Source organism: Oryctolagus cuniculus, chromosome 20 (genome assembly GCF_964237555.1).
Source record: "Oryctolagus cuniculus chromosome 20, mOryCun1.1, whole genome shotgun sequence".
In the NCBI taxonomy this organism is placed as follows: Eukaryota; Metazoa; Chordata; class Mammalia; order Lagomorpha; family Leporidae; genus Oryctolagus; species Oryctolagus cuniculus.
Genome location: NC_091451.1, coordinates 22,965,238 through 22,977,760, shown reverse-complemented (window position 1 = coordinate 22,977,760; position 12,523 = coordinate 22,965,238). Strand labels below are relative to the sequence as shown.

Here is a 12,523-nt window from a genome sequence, read left to right as displayed (position 1 = left end):
GCTAACCCTTTAGCTGCTGGATGGTGAGGTGGGGTGCAGGAGGAGCAGGTGATTATCTACCAGGGCTAAGAGGAGGCAGCTGGGCTCTGCTCCGGTGAGACCCTAGCCCCCAGGTCGGGCCCAGTTGGGATATCCCTGAGGCTGGGGGAGTGGCCTGGGGAGCTTGTCGCTTACTCACCTTTTGGCTTGCCCTGGGTACAAACCCCATGCAGTGACGAGCCATGAACACGAAGTTGAGGATGAAATACAGGAAAGCGAAGAGGCTGTGCAGCCAGAGGAGCTTGCTCCTGCCAGGAGGAGAGTGTGCGTGGGCCGTGCTGCCGGCTTCCCGGGCCCCCGGCCGTCTCCACCGCACCGGGCTCCCTGGACCCCTCCTCGCCATCACTGCCCCCGGGGCCACACAGGGGGCTTCTGTGATCATCCTCACTGCCCTGGGGACAAGTGACCTGCCCAAGGTCACTCGGAGTGGTTGCAGTACTGGGAGGGTGCCCCGAGTGTCCCTGCTGCCATGAGGTTCTACACCCGCCGTGGCTCAGGCCCCGCAGCTGCCCCGCAGGCCCAGGAGCAGGGACACGGGTCGCATGTGGGCCCAGAGGGAGGAGGACCAATGGGTTTGCTTGCCTCTCCTGGGCTGAAGGGGCAGTGGCTCGGGCCCTACCTGCCATCCCTGCTTGCAGTTCTGGGATAAGCCCATGGCATCTGGCCAGAATTACTGTTCAGAAACACAGTCCCCGGTACTGGTGTGGTTTGAGGAGAGAAAGGCCACCTTGCTTCAAAGCACCTTTTTTCTGAGTGGGCGTTTGGTGGAGAGGTTAAGACACCACTTGGGAAACTCGCATCCCCTATCAGAGTGCCGGGGGGCAAGTCTCGGCTCCCCTTCTGATGCAGCTCCCTGCTAGGGCTGCCTGGGAGGCAGCAGGTGACGGCTCCAGAGCTTAGGTTCCTGCCCCCACATGGGAGAGCTGGCTCCAGCTCTGGGCTCCTGGCTTCAGCCTGGCTCAGCTCTGGCTGTTGCAGGTGTTTGGGGAGTGAACCAATGGATGGAAGATCTCCCTCTATCTGTCTCTGTCTCTCTGCTTTGCAAATAAGTGAAAACAAAACAAAAACGAAAAACCAAATACCTTCTCCACCCCGTCCCAGTGCCTGACTCACACTTGCCATTCTGCACGGCTAGAAGCTCAGCCCTAGTTTCCAGAGAGAGGCGAGGGTGCGTGATCTCTAAAGAACACTCCAGCCCTCTGCTGTAGGGAGCCAGGGATGCCAAAGGGTCACAGTGCCGCTACGAGGACTGACTTCTTGTTGGGAATGTGTAGCCACTCTTAGCCTGGGACAGAAGTTGGATGCTCTGCTCTGGTTAGCAGCTGGGGGGAGGGTGTAGGAGAGGAGGTAAGAGGGTGTCATGGCCCGATCAGCTGCTTGGACAGTTTGGCCTAACCTGGCCTGTCCCCAGGTGTGTGGCAGGAGCATGAAGGGCATAGGGACGGGGTGTTCAGGGGGAGGGATGGGAGGCGAATGTGTGAAGTCCCACTACTGTTTCTGTAGCCTTCCCGGCAGGTAGGCCAAGACAACCGGTGGGTCTCAGCATGACCCAGTAGGGCCACATGTGGCTCAGTACACACTGATTGGGCCCGTGGTCAGGGTGGCTGAGGTTAAAACCCCCAGGATCCTGGACTGTGAGGGGAAGGGCTTAGTGGTTGGGTCCAGCACCACTTCCTCCAACACAAAAGAGGACGGAAGCTTGAAGGTGACAGGTGCACTGCCCCACATCCAGGGATGGTGAATGGCAGAGGCGAGGCACGGACCTAGGTCACGTGATTCCTACCTCCTCTTCCCTCCCACACTATGGGAACCAGGGGGAGGACTGTCAAGTCCACGGTTCACACATGGAGGGCTGACTGGGACCTCCCCTCACTCCAGGGTCCTAATATCTTAGGAGCTGGACGTCCTAAGCAAATAGGACAATTTCTCCACGCAGTCTGGGTGGTGCCACTCATGGCAGAAGGGGATGCCCCACCAAGAGAACGCATTCCCCTCCGATTCTGGCTTCCCAGGGATTCCAGGCCTTTCTGATCCTGATCAGCAAGTGGTGCTCACCCCGCAGCCCCCCTCGCCCCAGTCAGTAGGATGGAAGGTGAGGTCAGGTACCTACTCTGTGGGCACATTGACAATGGTGGTCCGGCCAAAGTGACTATTCCAGTCTGAAAGAGAAGAAAGTTGCTGACCTTGAGGCCTGGCTGTTTGATAGCCCCAGGGCACCAGAATTTAAGGTTCATAAATGAACACTTGGGGTCTATGCCCTGCTCTTTCTTCGGGTCCCCCAGAGCTCGCCCCCAACTTCCAACAAAAACATCATTCTCCCTGGGATCGCCGATGGGGCTCTCGGCCACCGAGTGAGACAAGTCTCTGCGAGGTGTCCCCAGGGCCCAGGAGTATTACTGAAGGAGCTGGCCATGAGCAGATGATGCAATTAGCAATGCCAAGGCCACTGGCAACTGTCATTACAAGAGTCCCAAACTCCAGATCATGTGAGGCTGCCTCATTCAAACCGAGAGAGTCCTGGCTAAGTGCACTAGTAGCTCAGACAGTTCCGGGTTTCGTAAATCCTGCCTGTGTTATCACTGCCGACAGCCTGGCTCTCAGGAGAGAAAGGGACTCAGAGGTGATCCACTGTGGCAGCAGGACTGGGTGGCACGGATACCCCCTGTGCTACACTGAATTAATTACAGTCTGCATCTGGCCAAGGTGAAGTCGGTAGTGAAACCAGGAGTCACGGTGAAGGGCCCTGCCAGCTGGGCCACCTCGGGTGCTGTCTGATGCCATCCAGAGGTGCAAGCCTCACACAGGCCGTCTCGTGAGTGGGACTCACTGCTGCTGCGCATTAGCACCTACGGTGCGTCTGGCTCTGTGCTGGGCACCCGACACGTTCGTTATCTCACAGTCCCCAAGACAGCTGAGGAAACCAAGGCCTGGGGGGACTGATCTGCCAAACAGCAGATCAATTCATCTGTTAGCTTGGACAAAGGCATTTCCTGGGGCACAGAAGTGGGCAAAAGTCGTGGAGTCAAGATTTCTCCTGTCTTTGAAGTCAGGCCTTCAGCCACGATACTTTTCGGTCAAGAGGACTCACTCTGTTACAAGTGCAGGAGAAGTCCTGAGAAACAGATCCTGCACTGCAGGTGTGAGGCCCAGTGGGTGAGCCGGAGGTCGGGATGCCTGCATCCCATGAGGCTCTGCTCCTGCTTCCAGCTTCCTGCCACTGCACACCCCGGAGGCACTGGGTGATGGTTCGAGTGACTGGGGCCCTGCCACCCGTGTGGGGGACCTGCATTGCATTCCCAGTGCCAAGCTTCAGCCTGGCCCAGCCCCAGCTGTTGTGAGCATTTGGGGAGTGAACCAGCGGATGGAGGATCTCTGTCTCTCAAATAAACTAATACAATTTAAAAATTAGTCAATCCATCCTGCACTTACAGTGCTGCACCCATCAGTGTGGGGACAGGGAGAAATCCAGTTCAAGGGTGTTGGCAGTGGGTCACAGCTCCTAAAAGGGCTTCCATGAACACCTGGCCAGGTTTGGTGTGGGGCTAAGAATGAACAGTCAGTCCCAGATGGAATTAATACTATGGGTCTGCTATGTGCCAGCTCCTGCCTGGGTCAAACTCTGACAAAGCAAGTGTTGTCTCTGATCTCTACATGGCTTGGCTTTGGGTCACAACTAACTTCCAGAGGTGAAATTCAAATCCAGACTTCTATACTCCCAGGCCACCCCTTAGGTCTACCGTCCCAGGCCCAGGCTCCCCAAACTCCGCCTACCCAGAACATTTCCACTGTAGTTGATGGGCAAAATGACTCCCAGTGAGGGGATACAGAGAATGAGCATGTAGACGATGAGGTGGTACTGGAACGTGATGTAGATGCGGGCGTCGTCCCCACACTTGCTGATCAGATCCCGGTCCCTGGAGAAGACACAAACAGGAACATTCTTCAGGAGCCAGTGTGGCCACAGTCCCAGGCAGGGGGAGGCAGAGGAAAGGCAGAGGTTACTGTCCACCCTCAAATAACACTCCTGCTTTGGCAGAACCGTCTCCTCCATTGCCTCTCTCGTGCCTCCAGTGTTTTTGCCTGAATCCCACACCCATATCAAAGGCAGATCTGTGAGACAAACACTGAGCAGCCCAGAAGCACTCTTGATATCCAGCACTCCTCAGTCCTTTTGTTACTCTTCAAAGCATTGTGAGCGCTTGCATTGGACAAAAGAGACTAGTAATATCGGCCGGCACCGCGGCTCACTAGGCTAATCCTCTGCCTGTGGCGCCGGCACCCCGGGTTCTAGTCCCGGTTGGGGCGCCGGATTCTGTCCCGGTTGCCCCTCTTCCAGGCCAGCTCTCTGCTGTGGCCTGGGAGTGCAGTGGGGGATGGCCCAAGTGCTTGGGCCCTGCACCCCATGGGAGACCAGGAGGAAGCACTCGGCTCTTGGCTTTGGATCGGCGCGCGCACCAGCCGTAGCGCCCATTTTGGGGGGTGAACCAACGGAAAAAAGACTAGCAATATTGACATGCACCCTGCTAAGGAACGAGCTGTGTAATTCCTTACATCAAAAAGGAACATTAGAAACCACAATGAGGTAACTACACTGCCAGTCGGGCCAACCTTAGAAAGGCGGGCCACACCGCGTGCTGGGCATGGGAACATCTTACACTCATGAGTCCATACACTGGCACAGCCTGCTGGAGAAGAGTCGGCCATGCCTATGAAAGTGAATATGGGCACAACCCAGACCTGGCAGCTCCACTCCTAGATTTATACGCAGAAGAAACGTGGCCTGTGCATCAAGACAACTGCTTAAGAATCTCATAGACAAATTATTTCTAATCTCCCCAAACTGGAAATAACCTAAATGTCTACCACAGGTGAAATGGACGCAGAATCGTGATCTGTGTAATGCAACAGTATACAGTGATAAAAATGAATGAGCCAGGGCTGCACCTTGCAACCACAATGCTATGAAACACACTCGGCACAAACAACACCTTCTGTATGACTCCATATATAAAGTTCAAAAATAGGCCAGATTGAGTTTTAGAGTTAGGAATCAGAACCCTGACTACTTTTGGAGAATGGGGGAGGGGAGGAGACTGGAGAGAGTGAGGGAGGGCTCATGGGTATTGATGGTGTCGTAATTCCCAATCAGGATGGTGGCGGCATAGGTTTTGAGTTGAGAGCTGAGCTGCACGCTTCTCTGTACAGGTGTCACACTTCACTTGTAAGATTTCCAAGCACACGTCCTTGTAACACTTAGGAAAATACAAACAAGAAGAAAATGAATTGCCCACAATCTCATCATAGAAGCTGACGATGATTATGCATTCTGGCTACTTCCCGTCCGTCAGCTTCTTGGTGTGCTGGTTGGGCTTGGTGACTGCAGGTAGGAGCAGCGTGTGAGGCAGGGCTCTCTCCCACGGCCTCCAATCAGGTGGGGAATGCAGAGGGCTAGGCGGGATGCAAGAATTTGCCTCCTGGGGGTGGTGTGAGACCAGGACATTAAGATACCAATTGGGATACCCACCTCCCACCTGGAAGTACCTGAGTTGGATCCCTGCCTTTGGTTTGGTTCTGGTTTCCCACCAGGGCAGACCCTGGGAGTCTCAAGTAGTTGGGTCCCTGCAACCTATGTGGGACATCTGGATTGAGCTACCAGCCTCTGGCTTTGGCCTAGTCCAGCCTGGCCACTGAAAGTATTTGGACAGTGAACCAGCAGACGGGAGCTATTCCTCTTTCTCTCTCTTTCTCTCCCTCCCTCTCTCTCTCTCTCTGCCTCTCACGTAAATAAATTTTTTTAGTTAAAAAAGGAGGGGGGTGGAATTTGCTTCCTGGGCCAGGACTTGCACTGGGGTATCTCCTCTTTCCCTCCACCATGGCCTTCCACCCAATCACCCTGCCACTCACCATCATTTTCTGTCTGCTCTAATCTCTTCCCTCCCCTCCTCCTCTTTCTAGAGAATTTTTGTATGTATTGTCTTTTCTTTCTCATCTCCTTTTAAAATTTTTCAAAGAAATTTATCTGAGAGAAAGAGAGAGAGAGAGAGAAAAAAAAAAAACTCCCAGCCACTGATTCCCTCCCCAAATACCCACAATGACCAGGCTGGGACAGGCTGAAGCCAGGAGCCACATATACAGTACAGGTCTTCCATGTACGTGGCAGGGACCCAAGTATTTGAGCCATCACCTGCTGCCTCCCAGGGTCTGAATTAGCAGGAAGCTGGAGTCCGGAATCAGAGCTGGGCATCAAACTCAGGTAGTCTACAGCCGGCGCCGCGGCTCAACAGGCTCCCTGCTAATGCTGCAGGGAAAGCAGCAGAAGATGGCCCAGGTGCTTGGCACCCTGCCACCCACATGGAAGACCCAGATGGAGTTCTAGGCTCCTGGTCTCGGACTGATCTGGCTCCCACCATTGCAACTGTTTGGGGGAGTGAACCAGCAGATGGAAGATCTTTCTCTCTCTCTCTGCCTTTCAAATAAATAAATAAATCTTAAAAAAAAAAAAAAAAAAAAAAAAAGACGGTTTCTATGACAGCGCTGTCAGGGGCTGCGGAGTGCATGGTGCAATGCTGCACTTCCTGTCGTCAGACAATGCACTCCCCATGGCAGGGTCTCTGAGACAGGAACTTTTTGGTGGGCGTCGGGGGGGGGGGGGACGGACACACACATGGTTGTGCACACTGACCTGCAGGCCCAGGCATGCACACACCAACAGCTGCACACGAACAGGCGCCAACATAGGACCTGGATCTTACTCCACACTCCCAGGTGCACATGGACACACCTCCCACCTGGGTTCTGTCCTACACTCAGCACGCGCTCCACCGCCCACATCACACTCGCTCTCACCCTGTGCACACTTCCACGGATGCATGAGCCGCTGTGGAGGAAATCTGCAGAGGCAGCCTCAAACTGCCCCCAGGGATGCCTTTCCTTCCACACCTGAGGGGAGCCCCCTCGCCCCAATTTCCATCTCCTCTGGTCCATGCAAGGGCTTTGCACCATGCCCCTGACTGTCATTCAGGGATCTGCCAGCCCCCAGGAAGTGACAGGCAGCGGCTGCAGCCCCCGAGGGCTCCACAGTGCTTTACACAGGCTGCAGTGCTAATACACATCATTGGTTACCTTAAAAACTACAACAATAATCACTTATAGGAGGTAAAATTCCCCGGGAGCCGTGGCACCCTCCATGGAAAGTGGAAGGGTGGCACAGGGAGGGGCGTGAGAGACCGGAGGTGGACTTCATGTTTCTCAGTGAAAGTGGATTTACCCTGATTTAACCCACGTTCGAGCAAAGCCGGAGAAGCCAAGGAGCGGTCACCCCTCTCCACACCCACATCCGGCTGTGAGTAAGGAGGCCAATTCTACAACCACGCAAAGTAGTCGCGTCACTTCCTGCAGACTCTGATGGATGCGGAAGCCCCGGAGTCTAGAGCCACAGGAGCCCCCATCAGGGGGTCCACAGTCAAATACTAGAAGCCGCAGTTCTAGGCCCGGCTTGGGAGCCCCAGGGCCTTGACTGGGTGCCTGACGCCTGCCAGAGCCACAGACCCTTGGGCGGGTCTCAGAAAACATGCTCTGGTGGCTCCTGGGGGTGGGGTGGAGTCTTATGGCCAAGAGAGGAACTCAGCAGAGCTGACCACTGGTGGTGGGTGTGGAGGCACCTAGAGGAAGAAGTCCCATGAGCCTCTGCCAAAAGAAGACCCACCCAGGCCAACTGTGCACATGCCTCTGAGCAGGTGTTACAAGACAGGAGAGGAAGCTGGGAGGAGGGGAACAAAGGATGAACCAGGCGAGACAGATGCAGGACACTCAGCGAGAGCCCAGGAGCATGCAGGGTTGGATAGCCCTGCACATACAGGTGTATGTGTGTACATGTGTGCAAGTATGAGCACACGTGCACACACACAAGCAGTGGAGGCACAGAGTCCTGGTGAGTGCTGGGCAGGAGTGTCTGGTGGGTGTTGTGGAACCGGGAGAAAACAGATGAGTGGGGTCTGTGTCCTTGCCACCTGGGGTCTGGCATTAAGAAATCCAGAAGGCGGGGGGTGGGGAGCCGTCCCTCTGTTACCCAAGTGCAGAGGCTGAGAGAGTTCTCAGAAGTATTTGTATAAGCAGGGCTTAATTGCTGCTTGGGACACGCCCCCCCATCCCGTATTGCTTGTGTCTTTCCAGAGAATGTGGGACAGCCCATTTGGGTACCAGCCAGAAACATCAAGCCTGCAACTGACAGTCAATCAGAACCAGCTGAACAAGACTGAGAGTCCGCCTTGTTAGCAGATGCACCTGCCCTATCATCCTACCCTGAGGAACTGCCCACAGCCACATCCGTTACTGTTTTATACCTCACTAGCTCTGGTCAGCCACTCGAACGGCCCATAGCCTGCATGCGGTCACGTCATTCCTGATTACCATTGTTTCTCATTCCCATCCCCATCTGAGCAAGTGCTCCTGTGGTCTCCCGTTTGACTGGTAAGATCCCCTGGGGGACAACCTAAGACAGGCACAGCTGTGTACGGAGACCACATGGAAACGGGGTCAACAATGGTGTGGTCAAGAATCATGCCTCCCTCCCGTTGCTCAAAAATAAACGAAAAGGGGGAAATGTGGTGGAATGAGAAGGCCATGCCAAGATGGCCGCTGGCAAACGAGCGTCATTACTCAGGTATGCCTTTGAAACCCACCTGGCAACGGAGCCTGCCTGACAACAGGCTGTGATTGGATGGCTTTGGAAACCACATGGCAAACGGAGCCTGCCTGGCAACAGGCTGTGATCGGTTAGGGCATAAACCGCCCCTTGACCAGATTGGCTGCTTTGGCTATTTAAGCTGCTGTACCAACTGAAATAAACGAGTCTTCGGGCTGCTTGCCTCTGGCCCACTTTCACCCTACTCTCGGGGTCTGTGTGGTGACTCCGTGCCTCTTGCCCCCACCACGCTCCTCCTCTCAGGACGAATCAACCTCAACACCGTATCAGAAAGTCCGAGTTCAAATCACTACTCCACTTCTGATGCAGCCCCTGGGAGGCAGCAGGTGTGGCTCAGGTAGCTGAGTCCCTGCCACCCGCAAGGGAGACCCAGATGCAGTTCAGACTCCTGGCTTGGGTCTGGCCCAGCCCCGCTGTTGCCAGCTTTTGGAAAGTGGACCAGCAGATGGAAGATATCTGTCTCTGCCTTCCAAATAGAAACAAATAACTAAACACGGTCCTTCTCTGGATTACGGGAGGTTCCCAGCTCACCAGCCGTAACCCTGTAAAGCATGCACCGGGTCAAGGGGCAGGGGTGCAGAGCTCAGGCCCCGTCACCCTGGGCTGGGGGCTGCCAGCTCCTGCAGCAGGCGCCCCCTCCCCCAGCCACACTGTCACGGGCTCACAGAGCTCAGGCACTTACTTCATGGTGATGCTGTTGAAGAACCAGGAACAGAAGCCCTGCGGGAAAACGAGAGGCGCGTGAGAAATTCCGGCAGCGGAGGGACAGGGTGAGGGTGGGGGTTGGAGGCAGCTACCCCCGCGTCCACAGGGCCTCCTTCCCAGGAAAGACCCCAAGGCTCAGTCTGCTGTCAGCTCAGGCGCTGTCTCCCGCCCTCCTGTTACCAGAAACCGGCCCCTGAAGGCGGGCCTTGTGCTGCAGGGAGGGAGGGACTCCTTCCAGGGGCCCATGCGCTGCTTCCTGCTGGGAAAAGCCCCTCCCAGAGGCATGTGGTCTGTCCATCGGGCAGGGCGGTGCTTCCACCATCAGACGGACAAGGAGAACTTGCCTCAAACTGAGTCCGTAACGGTTCTCGTGTGTGTGTGTGGGTGGGGGGGGGGGCAGGGTGGGATTGCCTAGCAGTTCAGATGTCACCTGGGATGGTCACATCCCATATGGGAGAGCCTGGGCTTGGTCCCGGCTCTGCTCCTGATCCCAGCTTCCCGCCAATGCACCCCCTGGGAGGCGGCAGTGATGGTCTAAGTAGTGGAGTCCCTGCCAGCCACGTGAGACACCTGGGTGGCGTTCCCAGCTCCTGGCTGCTGTGGGCATTCGGGAAACAAGCCCGACGGGCACTCTTTCTGTGTATCTGTCCCTCTGTGTGTGTCTGTGGGCCTCTCAAATAAAATAGATTTAAAGTTCTCTCAAGGGGACGGATGTGGGCGTGGGCAGACAGAGGGCCCGTCTCCCTCTGAGTTCCGGCTCCTTGGCAACAGCATGAAGCCTGCAGTGGCCACACGCAGGGGCGTCTCTGAGAAAAACATGCAGCTCGGAGCAGAGGGTCAGAGAGGGGTCCCGGTGGCATTACTGAACTCCCTGGATCAAGCCGTGCCTGCAGCCACTTAAGTTCTCCACACTTAAGCCAAAAGTGATGCTTTGCTTTGTGAACCGCAGGGAGCTGGGCGTCTTCTCTTGTCTCCGCGAGTCCTGTCCTGATGAGGCGCCTTCCTCTCGGGCGTCTAGAGTTTCTGGGTGAGGGAAAGTCAGCCTCCGCCACGGGGAGACTGGAGGGGGCTACAGAGGGAGGTGGTCTGGGCAGGCGTCCGGGGGTGGGCTGGGGCCAGGGACTCTGAAATCCGCCCCCTCTGGTGGCTGGTTAAGTGACTGCACACGCTTGCTTCTGGCATCCCAGAGGGCTTATGGACGGGGGAGCAGCTCCTGGTGGGCCCCCTGTGGGTGATGTGCACTTGAGGGAGCCGGGCGGGCCCACGTGGTCCACAGTCACATGGAACCCCAAGGACTGGGGAAGGCATGTTTCCCAAAAGGAGGCCACGAGGAAACCAGGAAATGCCTCACTGCGTCGGCACAGGGGCCACCTCGGAAGTCCCCTTCCTGTGTCAGGGTGACTGAGGGCAGGAAGGGTGCCCACTGCAGGGACACCATTTCCCCAGCTGTGCCCTCGGGGAGCGGGGATAGAGACAGCCAGCCAGGGGTGGGTCAGAGCAGGGGAGGGGCTGGCACAGTGGGGACATGGGCCGTCGGGAGAGTCCCCATCTGCTAGACAAAGCTGGGCTCGGAGGTTTTGTCTCCCCTTCCTGGGGATGCATTTCCACCTCTTCCAAGACAGATGCACGGGGGTATCCAACACGTGGGCAAGCAGGCATCACCCACTAAAGGGCAGAGGTCATGAGTGGAAGTGTGGCTGGTGTGCCCGTGAAAAGTGCACAGATGTGGGAGCCTGTGTTGACCCATCTGCCCCCTCCCGTGTGTGTGTGTGTGTGTATGTGTGTGTGCCTGTGTGTATGTGTGTGCCCATGTGTGTGTGTGTGCCCCATCCCCTGTGTGTACATGTGTATGTGTGTATGCCTGTGTGTATGTGTGTACCCATGTGTGTGTGCCCATGTGTGTGTGCATACGTGTGTACCCATGTGTGTGTGCGTATGTGTGTGTATCCATGTGTGTGTGTGCCCATGTGTGCCCGTGTGTGTGTGTGTGTGCCCGTGTGTGTGTGTGTGACCTGAAAGGTTTGGGGACAGAGGCTGGACAGGAAGGTAAGATACCAACCCACCAGGCCATGGTGAGGCACCTGCAGCTTCCAGCAAGGGCTTTAGCAAGACGTGGAAGGTTTGTGCAGGGGACTGCGTGTCCCCACTTTGGGCACAGCTGAAGCTGCGTGCGGCAAGTGGACAGGGCAGGAGCAAGTGGGCATCTGAGGAGGTCAGTCTGAGGTTCTGCAGCCATCCTTGCAAAGCCTGCTGGAGGCCTGTCATGGCGGAGGCTGCACAACTTGGGAATGGCGCGGCCATGCTCAGGGGGCTGGGTAAGCGTGAGGGAGGCGCACAAGACAGACAGTGGCAGAGTCTAGGGCCCAGAGCAGGTGGAGCGGTGCCGCGGCAGGCTTTGGGCATACTGAATCCAAGAATGCCTTGGCAACACCATGTGTGGATAATTTGGAGGCCACTGGGTAATGGGACTGGAGCTCAGGGACAAGATCAGCTGGACACTCAACAGTGGCTGTGTAGACTCAGAGAATGAAGCTGTGAGTGTGACCGACACTGCGTGGGAAGAGGGTTTAGCATCACCTGGGGTGACACTAGATGGACAGCAGGGGCCTGCAAAGGAGGCAGAGGAGCAGAATGAGGCAGAAGGAAAACCCACAAGCGGCTCCTCATGGAAGCAATTAGAAGCCCCGGTCAACAAGGACAGCTGGTCTGTAGGTTTCGGAGAGAACAGGTGAGACGGGAACGGAGGGAAGCCCATTGGACTGGGGGACAGGGGACTGCAGACCATCCTCAGGGCAATCTGGGTGGGGCTGGAGGGGGGTTGCATGGGCCCCGCATCTGGAGTTCAGCTAGGACAAGGCAGAGGGAGACAGGCAGTTGTGGGGGGCGTGAGAGGGTAATGGCCTTTCTGATGCCTGCCACCCTGCCCCTAGCCCTTCTCTGCAATCAGCTCTTTGCTCAAATGTCCCCGCCTGCCCAGGACGGGCCCTGAGCATCACCCCCTCGCAGCTGCCCCCGGGGCTGCCCAGTGCCTTCCTCATGCCTTTCCTCGTCATCATCTCCATGCACCTGCCAGCT

The 12,523-nt window shown here is 56.4% G+C and overlaps 1 protein-coding gene across 9 annotated transcripts in view; it reads right to left on the bottom strand.

Moving 5' to 3' along the window:
* The window catches only part of TMEM63C (transmembrane protein 63C), a 73,856-nt gene that overhangs the window by 19,932 nt on the left and 41,401 nt on the right, over nucleotides 1–12,523 (bottom strand). For all 9 annotated transcript variants that reach the window (XR_001795384.3, XR_007911656.2, XR_011384934.1 and 6 more), the window contains 4 exons: nucleotides 9,426–9,463; nucleotides 3,811–3,953; nucleotides 2,150–2,198; nucleotides 179–287 (listed from right to left, as the gene is read on the bottom strand). Coding sequence is in view for 1 of the 9 variants with exons in the window: in XM_002719631.5 (XP_002719677.2) it covers nucleotides 179–287; nucleotides 2,150–2,198; nucleotides 3,811–3,953; nucleotides 9,426–9,463 (339 nt within the window). In the remaining 8 variants the exon portion in view is untranslated. The remainder of the gene's footprint in view (nucleotides 1–178; nucleotides 288–2,149; nucleotides 2,199–3,810; nucleotides 3,954–9,425; nucleotides 9,464–12,523) is intronic.